Below are 22,945 nucleotides of genomic sequence, written 5' to 3'. Positions count from 1 at the left end.
TATTGATTATGCACAGAATGTTCAATCCAAGTTTCCGGATCATCTGAGTGAAAGGGTCTTAACCTTCCTCAACTTGTGGCCTTTTAAACACTCATCCTTTCGGTGAGAACTATGGATTGGAATAATAAGAAAACAGAAACTCAAGTCTACAACAGTATTCACATATGGGGAAATAAGAGAGAAGGTAAAATCTAGTCACTAAAGTGAAATGTAGGAATTAGCTGCAAATTTCAACTACCCAAGTTACAAAGGCTCTACTACCATATATAACAAAAAAAAAAATCTAACAAGTCCCTTAACTAGTATTCCAAATTGAGGGGAAAAAAAGTATCTTAAATTAAAATTCCACTGAGATTTGAGCAAAGACAACTACCTCCCTTTCGAGAAAACTGAGACATTTAATTCACAGAGGTAAGTATTGTAAGTGAGGAGGTGGAGGGGAAAACACACAGCTCGGAGCAGACACTCAAATTTGGACTGTGGTGGGAAAAAAAGCTAGTTAGTATGTGAATGTAAATTGTAAGTAACACATATGGCTGAGTGGGAAAAAGAGTCAGTACAGCTCCTTATTTCTGACAGAGTATAATGATTCTTCAAATCGAGGCTTCTGGGTAATTTCCCAGCAAAATTTCGATCAGATAAAATATTAAACCTTTTGATTCTACAACTTTAAAGTAAATTAGCTTCCTCAGTGGCAATGCAGCATGAAGCCTCTATTTAGAGACCGAATTTAAATCACAAGCCCAGAACACTTGGAAACAGAGAGGCAGTGAGGGCCACACCATAAATCTCACCCTGTCTTTAAGAAACCCAACTGAGGGGAAGTAACTATGCTTTCCTCTAAGAGACGCCCCCTCCACCGGATGAAATAACTTTCACTTTGGCTAGTATTAGTCTTAATGCTTTTTGTTGAGATTATTCTTCTCTTTAGACATTATTCAGTTGTTCTGATCCTCAGTGATGGCAGAAAGCCTCACTCAACTCCTATCTTATGGCCACAGGCTCATGGTCTGACGGTAAATGATTCAGAACTGTGTAAATAAATGGTTAGGTCATGTCTATATGTTTCCTACCTCAAAACTATCTCAGGTACTGGGGCTAAAATAATTTGGCTTAACACCAAAGCCTGAGAATGTCTTAAATCTACTTCCAACCACAATTTCTATTAATACTAAAGGTGATACTAGCCAAAGATCCTTGATAATCAAAATTCTTAGTTGGGGAATACTCCATCTTCCCTCCCTATCTTCCATACAAATTCAAGCCACCAGCAAAGAAGACAACTGTACAGTGAGGCCCAATCTCTCTCACCATTTCATTAGGAACATTAAATCACCACAGGAATCTGTTGCCCCAATGATCTTTTCTGGTTCCAGTCCTCTCTCAAAGCCTCGAGCGATATCATTGCTCTGCTATAAATAGAAGATAAAGAAAAGTTACAGCTTAAAAAAAGAAAACAAAACAAAAAAACTTGTTTCTCAGTTCAACAAAGCACAATCTAAGTTCATTTTTGTCACCAATTCAAAGAATTCTTACAACTTAAGAAATACAGTAATGGGCCAGCCAGTGACAGTGATGCCAAGAAATATTTTTGTAAGAAGATGCAGTTGTTCTTCCATACTCCTTCAAGGATTAGAAGCAGCCCTTAAAACTTGTTCATAGCCCTTAAGATATTCTGGAGGCATCATCTAAGAACTCTAACTCTCTTTAACTCTCTAATCTCCTTGATATTATGAACTGATACCCCTAAATTGTTGCTTCTGAGATAATAAACAAGTCCATGCTTATCTGAACTAAAGCCTTTTTCATTTTACGAACTTCAAATATACCACCTCTCAACCTTAATTTTCTTAGACATTTAATTTACCTTAACACTGACCAATATATATATATATTTTTAAACACTGACCAATATTTTTAATACTTCTTTTCACACAGTTGTCTATACTGATGAAAGAACAGAGGTAAGAATCATTCAAGGCAGTACCATAAAACAGATTTCCTTCAGAGCTCACATACTACAATACCCACACACTTGGGAGAAGAGGCCCTGGTCTGTGCTTATCCCCTCCTGATGTGGATGAGTTGTTAGCACTGGACAGTGACTTAAAACAAACTGGCAATTTTCTTGAAGATTATTCAAAATGCAATCATGCCACTGAGACAAGGCGCAGAGTCCAATTCGGGTGTGCTGGCACTGCTAAGCACAAAACAGTGACATTTTAAACAAACCAGGTAATTTTAAAAACCTTATTATGGAACATAATGCAAACTTATCTAGTGGCAACATAAAAAAGATTTAGTAAGACTGCCCAAATGAACTAAATTTCCGATGTCTGATTTTCATAATAAAATCTCTTTGATCTGACATTCACCCTGCTTTTTTTCTGAGAGATACAAAGTATTCAGGATCCAGGTGGTCCCCAAAGATACCAGAACCCACACTGGGAAGGAAATTCCATCCACGGATCAGGGGAGATACTGACTCAAAAACACAGCCTCTTTTGGGGGCGCTTAAGGGGAGGAGGTTCCCAGATGTGCACACAGCTGCTCACAGCTGGAATGCTGGCGCATGAACTGAGTCGTAAATCATAGCTGGCGGCTGAAAACAGTTTGCCACATAGAGAGGGAAGGGAAGAAAAATGTTCAAGCTGCTGAAAAGGAGCCGAGGCAAGGAAAATGCTAAAATCATCACACAGGCAGTAATCTTAAATCAGGCATAATGCCGACTAACAAATTTCTTCTGCAGTGGTCTAAAGAAAGAAACGCAATCCCCTCCTGTACCTTTAAAACATACAATCACCTATCTTCCCAGCTATCTACCTGACAGCCCCAGCACTGCTGAGAATGCTGCCAGGGGCCCCAGGTGAACATTACAAAGGACGTGTGGGGGTTGTTTTCAAGGTCAGCAGCAAAAGAACCAGGCCTAGGAATGAAACTCTCTATGTTGGCTAGCAGGTCTAAAGCCAGACTGCTCCTTTTTGAAAAGGACAGAAACTTGAGGTTGAGGAAATACACACTGTATGTCACAAATGGCTAGGTCACAAGTCTTCTGCTGTGCTGTTTTTTGGTCTCTTTAGTTAGTTAGAAAATGAATCAAATGACAAAAGCCAGAATACAAAGGACTAATAAAAAAGAAAATAGAAAGAAAGATCCAAGTCTTAGCTCCTTAGAGAAGGCACTCTCAAATTCCTTATTAGTACACTATATCATAATGATATACACACCTCACCAGAATAGAGTGGTTTTAAAAGTAAGGCTGTAAAAAATAAAATTAATCATGGATACAAAGAGATAGACACAAACCTAGAGTCCACTTCCACCTGCAGCCTCCAATCTTTCACTTACTTCAATTCTTTTTGGAACACTGATCTCCCATTTTCTCTATCACTTGTGTCAATCTTTTAAAATTCTGTGCCTAGGGGCGCCTGGGTGGCTCAGGGGGGTTAAGCCTCTGCCTTCGGCTCAGGTCATGATCTCAGGGTCCTGGGATAGAGCCTCTCTGCTCAGTGGGGAGCCTGCTTCCCCCGCCTTCTCTGCCTGCCTCTCTGCCTACTTCTGATCTCTGTCAAATAAATAAATAAAATCTTAAAAAAAAAAAAAATTCTGTGCCTAGGTCCAACTCACAGAAATCTGAATTTAACTAGTCTGGGGTGAATCTTGGATACTGGGTCTTTTTAAAAACCCCCCCGCCCTACCTTGATGACTCTAATGTGCAGCCAGGGCTGAGAATAAACGTTCTAGAAAGATGGGTATCAAGCAGAATGAAGATAAACAGAGATGCTTGTGGCAGTGATGCTAGAAGATTCAGAAGTGGACTTATGCTTTTATTTTATTAAACGTTAAGGGTATGATACATGCTTCACCACAAAAGGCTTCATAACCTTGAAATAAATGAAAGGAATGGAAGCTGGGAGGGGGAATGTGTGTGTCTGTGTGTGTACAAAGATGAAAAAGATACAGATGAAAAAAGAAAGGCAAGAACAGTGCTTATACGAGTTACTTAAGAATTAATGATCAGAAGAACTAAAGCAACTACATCAAATCAAAATTTTATAAGCATACTTTTCAAACTGAACAATAAAGATTCAAAAGGAAGATGAAAATTAATTTATTTGGAAAATGCAGAAATAATAGAGTCAAAAGAGAGATACACATGCCACTGAGCTGTATGCTTTAAAATGGTTAACTGTGGGGCGCCTCGATGGCCCAGTGAGTTGAGCATCCGACTCTTGGTTTTGGTTCAGGTTGTGATCTCAGGGTCTTGAGATCAAGCCCCACGTTGGGCTCCGTGTTCAGGTGGAGTCTGCTTATGACTCTATCCTGTTCCCCTCTACCCTTTCCCAATAACTTGCACACGCGCTCTCTAATAAATTTTTTTTTAAAAGATTTTATTTATTTATTTATTCGACAGAGATCACAAGCAGGCAGAGAGCCCGATGCAGGGCTTGATCCCAGGGCCTGGGATCATGACCTGGGCTGAAGACAGAGGCTTTAACCCACTGAGCCACCCAGGCACCCCTCTAACAAATCTTTAAAAAAATAAAAAAGTAAAAAATAAAATGGTTGTGTGTTATGTGAATTTCACATCAATTTTAAAAAAGGAATTTAAAAGTTTGAAAATAAGTGCTATCTTTGAAACAAAAGGAAGAAAGACTTAGTAAACTTTTTTTTAAAAATGATTTTATTTATGTATTTGAGGCTTAACCCACTGAGCCACCCAGGTGCTCCAAGAAGTACTAAACTTTTTAAAGCCGTTTTCTACCCTTAAAAACTTCACCAAGTCCCTCCCTTGCTAAGATAACTTAGCTGCCCATTTATGGAGAAGACAGGGAGTAGCTGCTGTTTTAAAGGGTCTTAATTTTGCCACTTTAATACAATTCAGTGAAATATACAGTACATTTCTAATTCAGCCATGAGGGGGCGCTATAGTTAATCAACACACCTCCCTGGAAGCTCTTTTGTTCAACAATTTACCTTGCAGGCCATCATCAGAACAGAAACCACCAAAATACCACTTGGGGAGTAAGGAGAGCCCAGCAAGAGGCAAAAACAATTGTTTGTGGAAAACGCGGGGAAAGAAGCTTACCTCTCTCTTTTTTTTGGATTTGATATCATCAGCATTGTTCGAGAAATTGGATTTCCTCTTGTTACTTTCTGACTTCTCCCTGGGTTTGTTGTTTTCACCCTCCTTCATCTTCTTATACTTTTTCATAAACTCAGAAATTAGCTCAGGGCAATCCAAATTTTTCTCAGGTTCCCAAGTATTGTGCTCCCTGGGCACAAAGAATTCAAAAAAAAAAAAAGAAAAGAATGAGGAGGGGAAAAAATCCAGTGCTTTCTTTTAAAGAAGACAAGTAGGCAAAATGAAAAACAAAACAAAACAAAAACAAAAACCTACATTTAAAAGAAATAACAAATTTGATCCTAGGAATCTTGATAATAGAAATGAAAAAATATATCCACAAAGAAACTTGCAATTTCTTGTAGCAGCATTTCAATAGCCAAAGACAGAAAACAATTCAAATATCCATCAACTTGTGAATGGATGAATAAATGTGGTACATTTATAAAGGAGAATACTATTCGGCAACAAAAGGTACACAATACTAATTAATACATGCCACAACATGAAAGAACCTCAAAAATAATATGCTAAGAAACCAGATACAAAAGACTATATATTGTCTGATTCCACTTATATGAAATGTAGGAAAGAAACATTTAGAGACAAAATGTGGGATTAACTATAAAAGGGCTCAAGGGAATCTGGGGAAATTATGGGAGTATCCTAAACTGGAGTGTGGTAATGGTTGACAACTCTATGAATTTACTAAAATTCACTGAATTGTAAACTTTCAATGAATGAATTTTATAATATCTAAATGATACCTCAAAAGTTTTTTAAAACTCAAAATATGAATTCTGCTTTATAAAATGATGTGATTTCATATAATCATCTATGCAAATCCTGAGAGAATAATGTAACAAAGCATGCACCCCCAGTTTACACTATCTTTAACATGTTACTTACATTTTGAACAAATGTCAATAAATTATTTCAAGATTGGAAGTACTGCAAGATTTTTATTAAGAAAAAAGGTAGTATAAGGGCTTAAATCATTAGAATATAGGTGAACAGTAAGAAGACGACTCAGAAGTGGGATTGGAGTACATTAATTCAACATTGTGGAATCAAGTCTACTGTTACCAGGCAGTCAAAACACATTTTTATATTAACAAAAAACAAATATTAATATTAGTATTTTTTAAAAACCGAATAACTGAATCTAACTAAACCTGAGTCAAGGGAGTCATTATGAGGAAAACAGTTATTATTCACAAAGTTGTTCTCTATTCCTGGCAGGGGTTTTGGAAAACCAAACTACCAACTACATTATAGGCTTATGCAATTAAATCATGAGATGTACCTCCATAGGAAAAACCAGACCAGGCATCCTCTTCACTCCTAACCAGTGGCAGAAGTTCTTTTGGTTAAATAGTAAGGACTAGTTTATATTAAAGTATATCTGGAAATACACCATAGAAACAGTTTCTACAATCCTTTCATTGACCTGGGTAAAAATTATTTAATGTATGTACTATTCATTTAAAATATTTTATTTTGGTTTTCAAATACAGTATCTTTAGATGGGCGTGGTTTGAACACACACCATAACTAGACTCGAAGAAGAATAATGGAAAAATATGGTATTTACTCTAGATTTAAAACTTTCTGCAAAAAGAGCTTGAAAATGAGACAAGATTTATTTCAAAATCATTTGAGCTAAAACTAGAAAAGCCTCTCCTTCATAGCTCTTCAGCAAAAGGCAAAAAAACCAAAAACCCTACCTCATACAGTAACTTTCCCCCAAATCCACAAACCACATAGTTTCTTCTAGGATACCAAAAGAAATTAAGACACCAAAAGCAAGAGGTGTGCCAACACTGAACACAAGCAAGCAGACTTGGAGGGAGAAGAGCAAATCTCTATGGATAGCAAGGAAAGACAGTCCTATAATGGGATTCTCTCTTTTCCTACCATATTGGTATTGCTGCTTCTACAACAACCAATTTCCACCCAAAAGACAGCATGGTATAATTTAAAAAGAACCTAGGCATTAGGGCCAAAGAAATCTGATACTAGATCCTTGTGCCAGCACTTATCAGTTATGCCATCTTCGGCAAATAGCTTCGCTAACTTCCTCAACTGTAAACTGAAAATACCTCTAAAGGCTGTTATGAGAATGAAAGAAAACACATGAAGTAGAAGAATCTGACCACTGCCCAACAGGCAGTAGGTACTTAGTTAGCTAATGCTAACAGGGCAAAATTTGTTTTAGTTTTTTAATGAAATCCTGGGCACTTCTGAGAAAGTAAGGGTAAGTGCTTTAATCCATCCACCTCAAACTTCCTTTCCCTCTTTAATCTATTAAGTTATCAGTAACTCAAATACAGACAGTCTCACGAATCTTCGAAATGACCAACAACTTCAAATGGTGATTCAAAGAGCCCAATAAACACCCTTAAAATCTTTCAATGTTATTTTAATTCCTATTTCTAGGTCTCTCAAACTCGTAATTTCTCAACTCTAAAGGATGTGGTGATATCACTCCTCTTCAGAAATATGGAGGACATACTCTGATTGCTGTGCTACCCAAATTTCATGCTCTCTGTGCTAGAGATCCTAAGCATCCTGTAGCGCATGCACTGTCCCACTTAAAACGCCCAAAGTGCTCCAAATGAGAAACGCTGACTTATGTAATAAAATAACCTTAGGTATGTTCCAAAGGCTCCTGATTCAGACCTTTGTCCAAAGGTACCGTCAAAATTTGAACCATTTAGTACATATAAGTCCTACATGTTAAAGCTGTGATGTTCAATGTGCTAACTACTAGCCGCATGTGGCTAACTGAACACTTGAAATATGACTAGTCTGAACTGAGATGTGCTATAAAATGTAAAATACACAAGATTTTTAAAACTCAGCATGAAAAAAGTAATGTAAAATATCTTTATTTTTATACTATTAATGTTGAAAAAGCATTTTGATACACTGTTAGATAAATTACTAAAATTTCTTTTGGGGTGCCCGGGTGGCTCAGTGGGTTAAGCCTCTGCCTCGGGCTCAGGTCATGGTCTCAGGGTCCTGGGATCGAGCCCCACATCGGGCTTGCTGCTCAGCAAGGAGCCTGCTTCCCCCTTTCTCTCTGCCTGCCTCTCTGCCTACTTGTGATCTCTCTGTCAAATAAATAAATAAAATATATTTTTTAAAAATTTCTTTAATGTGGCCACCAGAAATGTAGAATTACCCCTGTGCCTTGCATTATATTTCTATTCCAAGCCACTCCAAGAAGCCTGTACCAGTTCCTACCAGTGCACTGGATTCTGGAAAATCCATTCTCTGTTATCAGTCATCCTGAGGAAGAGAATTAATCAAAAACTGAGGCAAAATGTCTAACAATTACACATATTTTACCTTTCAAGTTACCTCCTCTGTGCTTCAATGTGTCTAGTTGTGTTTATTCCAAGGAAAAAGAATAATCACCTTTAGCACTTCAGCTTAAAACCAGTTATTTCCTAACAGACATTCTAGTCAATACTTCAGTATCGTTCTTAAAGCTCATTGAAAAAAAAAAAAAGTTTTTTTAAGGCCTTCAAAAAAACAATAACAAAAAGCCAGACAGATTTTAAAGCATTAATTGCAGAAACTAGGTGGTTTGTATCTGAGTGTTCAATTTCTTTTGCCTAAGCTGTAGATTTGAAATTAAAAAAATAAATATTGGGAGGGAAAAACGTGGCCTCAGATTTAAATTTCTCATTAAGAGGAGTCTTTCACTCTAGGTCACTTGTGAGATCCAAGGATCATTCTGGAAAGCTATGGGCTATGGAATGGATGACTTCTGTTTCAATGTATATATCTTCACTTAGTTATATCCAAAAGAATACTAACAGTAGCAGTTTATACTTTTTTTAAAAGAAGATTTTATTTTTATTTTTAAGTAATCTCTACACCCATCATGGGGCTTGAATTCACAATCTCAAGATCAAGAGTCACATGCTGTACCAACTGGGCCAGCCCTAATAATAGTTTATATTTACACTGAGCTTACCTGTCAGTCTATACATATACCCAACATCTATTTTCTCTTCCTATTGTATTGAGGAGGGAAAAGATAACTAAACCAAGGTCAACCAGCTCATAAGTGGTGGAACAAGAATCTGGACCTAAGCAATCTGGCTCCTCATCTAAGCACCTAATCAATTCATTATACTATCTCTCAAAAGCATTATTATTAGAACACCAGCTAGAAGTGAAAGACTAGTTTATTGCTATGTCTTCTGACTCTTAGGAGGGGTGCAGGTGAGGAGAGAAAAAGACGAAGATGGCAGTGGCTCATGGGGAAGGAAACCAAAGGTGTCCACCTCTGCAGAGTACTAAGGCCTAAAGAAAACACTTACTCAGAAAAGCCTTTCCATTTCAGTAGATATTCCACTTGCCCCTTAACTACACGCCTGTCTAGCACCTTCTCGACAACATACTCCTCCTCATCCTCTGAAGAAGAACTGTCAGCTGTCCGCTTGGTTTTCTTTCCCATGTTGCACGCTGTTCCACCTGAAGGACTAAGGCCACCGGGTTCCTGCAAAGAGGAAGGACAAAATGATTGAAATCCATGCAGGGAATTAAAACTTTGTCTTTTCTTGATGGAATGCAGAGGGGATAACACAAAGTTGCCATGTACCCTTCGCTTGGGTCTTGAAGCATTCTGTAGACGGTTCCTAAGAATATAAGGAGAAAATGGTCAATCCCCACTTTGCCGAAAACAACTTTTCTTCAGCTCACAAGACCAAAATCATTATTATACACACAACTAACTCCTCTAATTTCAGATTCCAAAAGACAAGTGGTGTGGTATGTTACTCCTGGGCACCTCTATAATTGTTAACAAGCCAGGATCTCAAACAAATGCAGAAAACTACCAGTTAAATTAACAGTGACAAAATTAAAACCTTACCTTTAAGGTGAATAAGGTTCTTCATAAAAATGAAAAAAGAAAAGCCCCAAAATGTAACTTTCCCCTGCTCTGAGGATCTTGACTAGTCTCTTGGCAGCACAAAAAGGCCTGCTCAGGCATCTTTCTCCACTGCCTTCAGTGACTTGATATATCTTTCCCTCAAACAAACTGAGCTTGTCCCTAGAGCGTCCATCAGTTCACAAAAGCCAAGGCTGGCATCTCAGATACATGAAGCCTTTTTTTTCCACTTAGGGATGGTAGATAGGAAAGCACAACAACAAACATTTTTAGTCCAAAAACTAAAAAAATTCGGTAATTCTCATGGCTCAACTAATCCAAATGGTTAAGGAGGTACCTCTCTTAACTGGAGTTGACTTTGGGCCAAAGGAAGAAGAGGAGGAAAAAGAGGTCTGGCCCCAAACTCACATCAACACGAAGCCTCAAAACACAGAGGAACCATTCATAGGCCCAAGGAAAGCTGAAGCAGAGCAACACAAATGGAAATTGAGTTAAGCTCAGAAATATGCACACCAGGGGGTACTCACCACAGATCTAGTTTTTAAAATTCCCACATTGTTGTTTCCATAATCACTTTTAAGAATTCTTTAACCAAGTTAAATGGTGCCTACAGTCTGGATTATAGAGTAGCAGAACTGTTTTCTTAGCTGAACTCCATTTTCATTCTTCCGTAATCTTAAAAGATTTTTTTTCAGCACTCTCTAAAAATATTTCCCATCCTGACTAGAAGACGTCTCCCAGGAACAGGGAAGGCCACTACTAATCTCAGAATTGTGTTCAAGTCAAGTAACATAAAAAGTTGCATTTATCAATTTACTTCAAGTTAGCGAAATTTAAGGAATTATTCCAAGAACATCTAGTTGGAAACCGTATCTCCAGAACCTATTAGCAATAAATAGGTCTGCCTACCCAAAAAACTGTCTGTACCCATTACTCCCCTATAAAAATAAAACTTAAGATTTTATTAAAGTACTTTATTCAGAAGAGGGGGTGGAGGGGGAGAATGTAGACAGGAGTTTCAAAATAATTTTCCCATGAATTTAGAAGAGAGTCCTAAGCTTCAAGAAAAAAAAAAAAAATCTTATTTATTTAAAATACAAACAGCCTCCGATCTCACCAGAGACAGGAAATGTCATATTCCAGGGAGAGTACCCCACCCCCACCCCCACTCACCTTGGAATTTCCGGGAGCTGAGCAGTTTAGGTCAGAGCGCTGGGGTTAAAACCAGCCCCGGGTAAGATGCATGCAGTTAAGCATTGTGGCTATGGCCTCCCCTGGCTCACGAGGAAAAACAAGGATTTACATATGTGTTCTTCAGTTTGAGGGAGAAAAGAGGAAAATCTCCCTTTATACCTTCATGCAGAAGAGGAGCCCCAAAGGTAGAAGATGAATGGGGGTTCCCTCCTTTACCTACCGGATCGCCCCAGTTCTTTCTTTCCCTCTGGGCTAACAGGAGGGGCCTCCCCTCCCAGGTCTGGGGCTTGGCGGGCTGGCAGCTCCCCCGCCCCCACCCAGCTGCCTGGGAGCCACTGCGCAGCTGTCCCAGCCCGTTGCCATGGCAACTGGCAGCAGTACTAGACTGGGGGGGGGTTGCGGAGAGGCAAACGGAAAAGTTAAAAGGCTTAACTTTCCTTTTCAGTGAAGACTGGGTGGAGAAGTTGGAAGGTACTCTACTGGCCTCAAAGCGAAGGCATTCAGAACTCAAGGGAATTGATTCTTGGGTTTTAAACCCCAAAGCTGTGCTTATTGCTCTAAGAGCACCAGGAATTAATCAATAGCATTTTAAGATCATCTAACAGGATTATAGCTCAACTGGAAGGGGGAGGGGAAAAGCTAGGTCGCTCTACAGCAGGATCAGTACAAACCCCTCACCCCTAACCCAGCACAGCAGAAACACTTTAAATAAGGCCTTTTCTACCATCTGTCACTGAACAGTTAATTAAAATTGCTTGGGGGAATGCGGGATAACAGAAAGGGGGGAAGGGAAGTATTTCAAAATACTCTACAACTTTCCTTCTTTGAAGGATTATTAGATACAGAAACAGAATCCAGACACTTGAAGCACTACCAAAGAACCTATCCATTGAAATTACAAGTAGAAAAAAAAATGTAATCCTTAAGTAGTTTTTAAAGAGGACAGCAGTCCAGCCACAACCATTATTGTTTTATTAAAACCACTTTTGGGGGGGGGCGGTGCCTGAGTGGCTCAGTGGGTTAAGCTTTGGCCTTTGGCCGCTCGGGTCATGGTCCCAGGGTCCTGGGATGGCGCCCCTCCTGGGGCTCTCTGCTCAGCGGGGGGCCTGCTTCTCCCTCTCTCTGCCTGCCTTTCTGCCTATCTGTGATCTCTGTCAAATAAAATCTAAACAAAAAACACAAAACACTTTTTGGGGTGCCTGGGTGGCTCACTCAGTCAGTTAAGCATCTGCCTTCGGCTCAGGTCATGACTTCAGAGTCCTGGGATCAATCTCTGCACAGGGCTCCCTTGCTCGGCAGGAAGTCTGCTTCTCTCTCTCCCTTTACTCCCCGCCCCTTCTTCCAGCTACTACTCTCTGCTTTCCCAAATAAATAAAATGCTTAAAAAAAAAAAACTTTTCATTAATTGTTATTGTAATATTATGAAACAAATTTTTAAATAATTACTACCCACCCAAAGCATTACTATATAGTAATTTAAAACTCCATATATCAGTAATCCCTAATACTTGGGAAAAAGATTGCAATAAAGAAGAGAGCTACTTAGAGATTGCAGTTCCATAAAGTTCCTTTTCTCCTGGCCCTAAAGACCATTTTGGAGAGCTCCAAAGACTTCCCTCTGCTTTAGGATTCTGGTCTTTAAGACAGCTTTAGGCAGCTGTCATAGGAGAGTAAGAAAAAGGGACAATCAAAAGCAAAGACCCCAACTGAGGAAAAGGTGGAGAACAGTGATTATTTTAGTTATCAAACAGAAGAAATTATAGGGTATGAGAGTAGACAGTTTTTAACTACAGAAGATTTCCTCAAATTTGAATATACCTGTCAGAAAAATCTCTGGGTATTAAAAGGCCTTTTTGGACTCTTCCTAACTTTTTAATACTTTTGTAGTTAAAGTATATAAAAACAATGGAAAGGAATTAGATCAGGGTTCTCACTGTGTGATCAACTTGCCATGTATGATCTCGAGTAAATAATTTGAGACCTAACCTCAGAATCACTAAAATGGGCCAAATCCCCAATGCCTACCTCCTAGGGAAACAGTGAGTTTAAATAGAGACCAAAGAGCTGGTAAGTCCCCCAAAGAGAAGCTTTTGTAAAAATATAGGGCCAAATTCAACAGCAGCAGGAAATATGTGACCTTCCAAGTTCCTAAGCCGATAAACCTTATCACATGCAGTAACTCCTGCAGCTCAAAATGTTAGTAGACAGCAAGAAAGAAGGGGGAGTATCTTTGTTAACTAGGTACGGGTATGGGTAAACTAATAAAGCTTCGGAGAATAAGGTACATTCTCTCTTAAGGGTAAAATACTTAGTCTTACTCCCTAACACTCAGAAAAGCACTGGAAATGGCAATATAAAAAGACTAACAGTAATTCTGTGAAGAGATAAAGGAAAAAAATGACAGCAACATTATTATTTTAGTGAAACCTTTCAGGGAAAAAAAAAGTGAAATCAACAAGAAAAAGGACAAAAATATTCTGGTGTCTACCCCCTTCCTAAAACATCCGGAAATAATGTCAGATCAATTTCCTCCTTTCCCCTCTTCAAGAACTGCCTAAAGGGCACTCGGCTAAGGTCCCTTTCTCTTTGGGAAATGGGTTTTGTAACAGCTGACAAATCAAATTGGGCCTGATGCCAGAAGTCAGAGTCCAACCATAATATTCTGTAAAGAATGGCACGCAACTGTCTTGTAAATCTCTGGGACAGTCACAGATCAGAAGCTGGCAAGGATGACGACATAGTTCTGATGGAATGTGTCTTATCTTAACCTTGAAGTTACAGATCTGCTCAGGAGCAGCAGTAAGAAATGAGAAATGCACTCAGACATCGGAGGGGACATAATTTTCTTTTAGACGTTGCGACCCAGTGTATTAGGGTCAAATGAAACACAAAGCCAGACGGACAATTTAAGGGCTAGAGCCTGTACCAGATAAAGCATCAAGACTGGTGGTTCACGCTGAGCTTGAGAGAAGGGAGCGTTCGAGTATGAGAAATGAGGCACGGCTGGCAGGATGATGGAGTGATTAAGGTAGAATCCCGATACCATGACGAAGGAAGAGAGGATGAGCCTCAGTGCAACCCTATCCTTGTGGAAATCTCCATAGGAAGGGGTGAGCAGCTTCTCAAGTTTCTAAAGTCTTTCAGATATAACAGCTCTCAGCCTTTTTGTAACGACACAGAGTGACTCTCTGGTAAAGGCATCAACAACTACACATAGATTCTGGCAACTTAACTGCCCATCAGGACATGAGAAAAGAGCAGGCCCCACCAACCGTTCATATCAACGACACAAGGCAAAATCACCTTACAGGCCTCTGAGTGCTGGGCAAAAAATCCCCTAAACCAGGGATCTGGTGAGAAGTCAGCCTTGGAAAAACATCAAAGAGCACTGTGGTCAGGCACAGGCAGAACCCACATTCCAAGTCGATGACAGACTTCTTTAACAGATAAATCTTACGGGAGGGGGGTGGGGAGGAAGAGGTGAGGAAGTGAAGCAGAAAGAGGACCAAAAAACTCCACTCGTTATAAAGGTTTTTAGAAAAAATATGTAAGAAACTGTAAATCCCCAGAAGTTAGAGAAGCCATTAGAGAAAACTGGGGCAATCCAGAAGAGAGGGAATGGTTAGCTATTTCCATTTGTCAATCCTGGATTCACAGAATCGCCCACATAGGGTTTCTGGGTTCTGTTTGTCCAGTTCAGGCTCTGCTCTAGTCCCTCCAGTCACTACTTGGCAATGCCAGCTGTCTTGGTGGCTTTTCTTAGATCTTGGTGTAGCACATTTTATTTTCATCACTACTTACGAGCAAAAGTATATATACAACAAAATTCTAAATCTTTCTCTGAGCTTGCTTTGTTATTTTTAAAAAAGTAATGAAGAACCAAATGGTAAACTGCCTCACTGAACCACCCACTGAACTATCTGGAGGTGGTAGTCAGGCTAAATGTCAAAACACATCATCAGTGAGCTCTCTCTTCATTTTAGAGTTTCTTTTTTCTTCCCCCACCCCAAAGATTTTATATGTACATAATCTCTACACCCAACGTGGGACTCAAACTTACAACCCCAAGATAAAGAGTCTCATGCTTTACCGACTGAGCCAACAAGGCACCCCTATTATAGAGTTCCAATATAAAATCTGTAAGCCAGTAAGAAGGTAAAATTCTCCAGAAAGAAAGACTCCAGAGGGGAAAGGAGTGAGGGCATATGCAAAGCTCCGTATCACATGTATTAATTAAATATGCTGCTGATGGGTGACTTCAGTTGGCCCAGGCTTGAGAAATTCCCATTTCTCCCCAAAGGGCTTTGGGAAAGTTAGTGGCTTAAGTGAAGATTAGATTGTCAGCTGCAGCACTGTCTTCAAGGCATCCTCTATATAGCCTTATTGTAATAAATAAAACAGATGAAAAGAAACCAAATTTACAGAACCGTTTTAATCTGGTCTGTATTCTTTGTTCTTTATGGATCTAGAAGCACCAATGATTTTAAGTTTGTAACACATTCAGCATAAAACTAAAATACCCTCCATAAAGATGTTTTCTTCCACTAGATTTATGATTTCCAAAGTATTAGCCATGTGGCATTTTAACAAAAACACGGCATAGAGATACACATTACAGCTGTCCTGGCTGTCTCAGGTTTTGTTAAATGGGCTGATAACTATCACCCCACCTCCACCAAAAGCCCATGAGCACCCTATTCAAGAGGAGTTAAAAGCTTTTTAAATGTCTATTTAAGAGACTGGATTAAGAAAGAGTTGAGGAGGAAGATTAACTGTGGTCGTTAACACCCACATCATTAACAAGCCACATATAGACAACACAAACTTTATTAATAGAAAGGAGTGTGGAGAGAGGAACTGCTCTCCGTTTGGCTAGCGCAACTCCAGTTTGTGAATCTTTAAAAATCAGGCCAAGGCACTGCCTCATCCAGTCACAGAATTATTCCGGGGCAAAGTATCCTGTTTGTTGATTATCTAAGCCTCCTGCTCCAGTGAGCAAGGGAGTAAAGGGCCTTTTGTTCTTTTAGATTAAAACATATACATTATAAATAGAGATAAAGGCTGCCTTATAAATTTTACTCAGCTGTAGTCTCCTCCAAGCTCTGATCACCATTAAAAAAAAAAAAAATGAATGTGTACTATAGCAATTCTCAGAACTGCTTGAAGTTATCAGACTAGTTCGCTGGCATATTTGTAAGTAACACACAATTTCTTTCTTTTTTTTTTTTTTATTTATTTGACAGAGAGAGATCACAAGTAGGCAGAGAGGCAGGCAGAGAGAGAGGAGGAAGCAGGCTCCCTGCTGAGCAGAGAGCCCGATGCGGGACTTGATCCCAGGACACTGAGATCATGACCCGAGCCGAAGGCAGTGGCTTAACCCACTGAGCCACCCAGGCACCCCAGTAACACACAATTTCTTGATATCTCATTATAAGATCACAATCCCACAAAATAATTTTACATGGTATTTTTTTTTTCCTTTATTAAAATGTACTGAATTTCCTCTCTCAAGTGTCAGTCCTCTTTAAATTTAGTTAGGCCACACCTAAACCCATCACTGGGCAAGGTTAGATATGCAATTGTTCCAAGATTTATGAGAAAGTAGAATTTGGCACCACTATGGGCAAATGTCTTCCAGATGGTGCTTTCCAACAACTCTGTCCTTGTAATGTACTGAACTCCCCTTAAGGCACCACAGTCCCAGGTGGGTGTTACTCTGACACCCACTCCTCTCTTAATTAAATGGAATAAAGCATGAACTAGTAGATCCAGTCACTTTTCATGACGAACCTGGCAATTTCACCATAAATAAATCTTAAGAAAAATGGGCTATAGCAATGTTGGAATAGTTACTATGAATCTTGGGTTCTTACATACCACTTTGGCAGAGCATATTCACAAAATATGGAAGGGTTAAAGGAGAACTGAAGTATCCACCCCCAACTAAAGTAACAGTCATATTTTTCAAACAGCCATAAAATTAAGACACGGTGCTTATCTGGCATCATCCAGCTTGCACAGATTTTGGACATCAGCAGCTTAAGGGTTACCAAGACCCCTTCAGGTTATTCTAACAAATCCTCTATTTTAAGAAAAAGCCTCTGCTATTACCAGACAATTTATACTCTCTCATAGCCTTAGTTTAGAGAAGACATTCAAGAGACATAAAAATTAATTTGCATAACCATAAACTAAAAACTCTAAAATATCTCTAATTTAACTGTTGAGATGCGATTATAATTTAAGTCAATATGCTAAAATCTGATTAATACATGCTGACAAAAAGGAGTTTTTATGTAATTGGAGTTAGAAACGTATCTCAGACTGTAAAACTTCATGGAGTAAAAGCATTCCTTCAACATATGGCATAATTTTGTGCTTTGCCATTACCTTGGTATATTAGCAACATGAATTATATTGAAGTCATAGCCTACAATTTAGATAAATAAAATCAAGGCAGTATTGAACTTTTTCCCATCCATGCAACGGTATCCTTGGCAGCTCCTTGGCCATCTATTATGATCCTGACCAATTTCTCTCCGTGGCAATTTAAAAGCTGTAAAAAAATACATAATGGGTGATGACAGGAGAAACAAACCCACACCAGAAATTATTGAACCTTGTAGGTCTTTGCAAGTGTCTCTATTGACATTTAAGTGTGAGTTACTATGCCACAATATCATAAAAGTGTGTTTTACACTTCAGATATATTGATAGCTAAATGCAAAGAAAGGCCACCACCAGATTAACGGCTAAAAGGGATAGCCAATCTCAGACCACCCAGCTCTTCCACTGAGCATTCTGATGTGTTCCTTAAACCAAATAAGATGTTTCTTTTTATCCAGTTCCAACTGCAATCCTAATTTAAATCCTATGCCGAAGGGATGATTAATATTGCAATTCTGATCCTCGTTCTGCCATATTTATTGAGGGCTTGATAAGTGTCAAGCATTGCATGGGCACGGAGTCTAACCCAGTCTTCAATTTAAGGGCTGAGGATTTTAAGTTTCTCCTTGAAGTCAGCACTGGTTAGTCCTGTCCCCAAAGGCTGTTACAAAAAAGCTACTGAAGGGGCAGCTTGTTAACAGTAGTAATATGAGGACTAGAAATAAGGAGATGTGGTCCTCTCCCAATTTGATAACTTAAAGGTCAAACTAAACAGTTCAGTTCATCTTAACGGTGTTATTTGCCCTACTTATCTCATAGGTCTGCTGTGAAGGGAAGAAAAAAAAAAACTGGACAACACTTTAAAAAAATATATAAAGGGGGTGTCTGGCTGGCTCAGTTGGTGGAGCATGTGACTCATGAACTCAGGGTTGAGTTTGAGCCCCACCTTGGGTGTAGAGATTAAGAATAAAATCTTGATGGGGTGCCTGGGTGGCTCAGATGGTTGGCGTTTGCATTCAGCTCAGGTCATGATCCCAGAGTCCTGGTATCGAGCCCCACACTGGGCTCCCTGCTCAGCGGAGAGCCTGCTTCACCTTCTCCCTCTGCTGGCTCCCATTGCTTGTGTTCCCTCTCTCGCTATCTTGCTCTGTCAAATGAATAAACAAAATCTCTTTAAAAAAAAATAAAATAAAATAAAATCTTGGAGCCTTTGTAGCTCAGTCTTTAAGCGGCTGCCTTTGGCTCAGGTCCTGATCCCAGTGTCTTGGGATTGATACGTCAGGCTCCCTGCTCAGTGGGGAGCCTGTTTCTCCCTCTCCCACTCCCCTTGCTTGTCTCCCCTCTCTCACGGTCTCTATCCCTCTGTGTCATATAAATAAATAAAATCTTTAAAAAAAAAAAAGAATAAAATCTTGGCACGCCTCAGTGGCTCAGTTGGTTTAGCGTCTAACTCTTGATTTTGACTCAGGTCATGATCTCAGGGTCTGGGGATAGAGCCCTGAATCAGGTTCCATGCTCAGAAGGGAGTGTGCTTGAGATTCTTTCTCTCCCTCTCCCGCTGTGCTCCCCTGCCTCACAGGCTCATTCTCTCGCTAGAATAAATAAGTCTTCGGGAAAAAAATCTTAATTATTTATATAAATATACATACACACAGAAATAGAAGCTTGCCTGATAACAGATGATGTTAAAAATAATGAATGCTGGGGCAACTGGGTGGCTCAGTGGGTTAAAGCCTCTGCTCAGGTCATGATTCCAGGGTCCTGGGATTGAGCCCCACATCGGGCTCGATTCCAGGGTCCTGGGATTGAGCCCCACATCGGGCTCTCTGCTTAGCAGGGAGCCTGCTTCCTCCTTTCTCTCTGTCTGCCTCTCTGCCTACTAGTAATCTGTCAAATAAATAAACTCTTTTAAAAAAAAATAATGAATGCTTTGGTAATTGTTCCTCTCTCACCTATTTTCTGGAAGAGTTTGTAGAATTGATATTACCTCTTCCTTAAAGGAAGGGAGATGGTGGGGAAGGTCTGGTGAAACCTGCCAGTGAAGCCATTCAGACCTGGAGCTTTCACTGGGGGGGAACACTTTCAACTACAAATGTTACTTCTTTAATAAATATGTAGCTAGTGAGATTCTGTATTTCTTCTAAAGTGAACTTTGGCAGTTTACTTTTCAAGGACGTGATTCAATTCATCTAAGACACTGAATGCACTGGCATAATTGTTCATAATAGTCCCTTATTACTTTTTCACTGTCTCTAGGATTGGTAGTAATATTCCTTCTTTTATTCCTGATATTGGTCATTTGTGTCTCCTCCCCCCCCCAATCAGACTTGCTTGGTTTATTAATTTTATTGATCTTTTCGAAAACCAACTTTCAGGGGCACCTGGGTGGCTCAGTCATTAAGCGCCTGCCTTCAACTCAGGCCATGATCCCAGGCTCCTGGGGTTGAGCCCCACATCCAGCTCCCTGTTGAACAGGGAGCCTGCTTCTCCCTCTCCCACTGTCCCTGCTTGTGTTCCCTCACTGTGTTTCTCTCCGTCAAATAAATAAATAAAATCTTTTAAAAAATTAAAAATAAATTTTTAAAAAAACCCCAACTTTGATTTTCATTGGTTTTCTCTATTTTTGTTTTATACTTCACCAACTACCTTCTGTTTTTATCTTTAGTATTTTCTTTCTTCTGCTTAATTTGAATTTAACTTACTCTTTTTTCCCTAGGTTCTTAAGGTAGAAATGTAGGTCACTGACTAGATCTTTCTGCTTTCTTATCTGAAGCATTTAATACTATAAAATTCCCTTTAAGCATTGTTTAGTTATATCCCACAAATTTTAAGGTCATGTCATCATTTTTATTCAGTTCAAAATCTTTCCTAATTTTGTGATGTCTTTGATCCATGGGTTACTTAGAAGCGTGTTAATATAGTTATAATGTATATATTTCAATTCCACTGTTTTTTTCTTTCATTTATTTTCAAGTTTTATTATTAGTTATGTAAAATTTAGGGTTCTTGTGTCTTCGTGATGAATTGATCCCTTTATCATCTAATCAGGCTTTAGCTATCTGCCCTACCTACCTCATGTCTGTTAGGGGAAAAAAAACAAGAAAAAAACTCTTTGGAAACTATACGGCAAACAGAAGGTAAGATATCTGATAACAGAGGAAGTTAAAATAACTTTAATAAATTTTCTGAACTATCTATAAGTTATATCTCTGCTTGTCTCCAAGTACTCATATAAATGCAGTTTGCCAATGTTTTATCAGATCCCTAGATATAATTTACTGTTGTGAAATACTGAACAAATTAGCAGTATATTACCCTCCACAACTCCCTGTGAGGTAAGTGAGTCTTACTGATTTAGGGATGAGAAAGAAGGTACATGGAGTTCAAGGATCTGTCGCAGAAACCAAACCTAAGATAGATTTCCCAGCCTGTTGGTTGACCTCTTTAGCAGGGCACTTTATTCCGACATAATTATGCCTGCTGACTCAGATATGAACTTGCTTTATTCTAAGAAATGAAGATTATAATCAGAGAAAAACTTGAATTCAATTTGGTTCCTCCTCCTCTCCATGTAATAATAAAAGTGTACTAAAAATTTGACCTTTAAATAGTGCCTTCAACAACACCATCTCAATCCCACATTTTCTAAGTGTTTTTTCTAGCAATGGAGTATGATGGAACAGGCACTCAGTTAAGTCTGAAGAGTATGACTGCATGTGAAAATTTGTAGAACCAGCTTCACAATCTAGTTTCATGTAGAAAAATCTGTCAGTGTTTTTGACAGTGTTTTTGACTCTTCCTGGAAAGGAAATCCAGACTATACAGTCCACAGCCTCAGTAGGATGAGTGTGAAAAACGGCCCAACCTGTCCATTAATACCTTTTTTTTAGAAAACCACACACAATTAACAAATTTGTTACCTTATGTTAATACCCCAAGGATTTGACAGCCAGCCAACAAGTCAATCATCTATCCCTCAAATCCTAGGCAAAGGCCTCCACTGGCCCAAAATACTAGAATGAGTTCTTTGCTCACATTTAAAATCACTGGCTTCAAAAAACAAACTCCAAGACAATTCAGGAGTCATTTCATCAAAGTCTTTGGTCTAGAAAGCTGTTGGCAATCACCTATCCAATTCTTTCCATGTAAGATGAAGAAACTAGGGACCAAGGAGGGCAAATGGCTCAACCAAGGTTGTATCAGCAGTTAATGACGGAAGAGGGAAAAGAATCTAGGTTTCCTGAGTTTTTTCCCACTCGCCTCTCATTTTTCAAATAACTTTTTCTTGGAGCACCTAGGTGACTCAGTTAACTGACTGACTAAGCCAGCCAGGTGCCCTGTAACTTTTTATTTTGTGAACTAGGTAAAATTTATGGATAAGGGTTAGAGAACTAGGATGTAGTGGCCTGCATGGTGCCCCCCACAAAAGATAACCAAGTCCTGGGACGCCTGGGTGGCGCAGTTGGTTAAACGACTGCCTCTGGCTCAGGGCGTGATCCTGGAGTCCCGGGATCGAGTCCCACATCAGGCTCCCAGCTCCATGGGGAGTCTGCTTCTCCCTCTGACCTTCTCCTCGCTCATGCTCTCTCTCACTGTCTCTCTCTCTCAAATAAATAAAATAAAATCTTAAAAAAAAAAAGATAACCAAGTCCTAATCTCTTGAAATTATGAACATTACTTTATATGGCAAAAGATGCGAAAGGAAAAATGTATCCTAGAGTATCTGGTTGGCTCTTAAACACAATCACATCCATCCTTATGACAGGCAGAGACACAGAGAAGACAAAGAAGTAAAGAGAAAGCAGGGAGAGGTGAGGCTGACAGCCACCAGAAGCGGGAAGAGGCAAGGAAGGGACTCTACTCTAGGGCCTCCAGAGGGGGCTCAACACCTTTATTATAGACTTCTGACCTCCAGAATTTTAAGTATAAATACCTGTTGTTTGAAGCCACTAAGTCTGTGGTAATTTGGGCTAGCAGCCAAAGGAAACTATTACACAGTGGACATAAAATTTTTTAAAAATCATAAACTGGATATATATAAATCCAATTACTGATCTAAAAAGAATTGTACTTCAAGTAATCCAAAGAATGCCTAAAACCTTTAAATCCCTCATTTCAAAGGGTAAACTGAGGCAAACAGAGAATGTAACTTACCCCACAAAATACTGGCAGATCCAGGAAGACAAACTCCGCAAGGTCTAATATTTACATAGCTGCTAACAAGAACAGTGTAGGTTTTTCCCCAAACATGTTAGCTGATAGAGCTCCTGGACAGACTAAACATAGGCACCAGTTGTCACTGTGGGTGTTCTGCCAACACAAGTGTAAAG

The 22,945-nt window shown here is 39.3% G+C and overlaps 1 protein-coding gene across 3 annotated transcripts in view; it reads right to left on the bottom strand.

Moving 5' to 3' along the window:
* CBX5 (chromobox 5) overlaps positions 1-22,945 on the bottom strand; it is a 37,403-nt gene that overhangs the window by 8,747 nt on the left and 5,711 nt on the right. The window contains exons 1-4 of one of the 3 annotated variants that reach the window (XM_044228503.1): positions 11,449-11,545; positions 9,463-9,641; positions 5,090-5,276; positions 1,312-1,412 (exon numbers count right to left, since the gene is read on the bottom strand). In XM_044228503.1, coding sequence (XP_044084438.1) covers positions 1,312-1,412; positions 5,090-5,276; positions 9,463-9,599 — 425 coding nt within the window. In that variant the 5' untranslated portion in view covers positions 9,600-9,641; positions 11,449-11,545. Of the gene's footprint in view, positions 1-1,311; positions 1,413-5,089; positions 5,277-9,462; positions 9,642-11,207; positions 11,353-11,448; positions 11,546-22,945 lie in introns of those variants that run through there. The other 2 variants (XM_044228504.1, XM_044228502.1) reach the window with 2 other exon arrangements.

Source organism: Neovison vison, chromosome 12, assembly GCF_020171115.1.
Source record: "Neovison vison isolate M4711 chromosome 12, ASM_NN_V1, whole genome shotgun sequence".
Lineage (NCBI taxonomy): Eukaryota > Metazoa > Chordata > Mammalia > Carnivora > Mustelidae > Neogale > Neogale vison.
The sequence above is the reverse complement of the archived record's forward strand: the minus strand, read 5'-3'. Positions and strand labels throughout refer to the sequence as shown.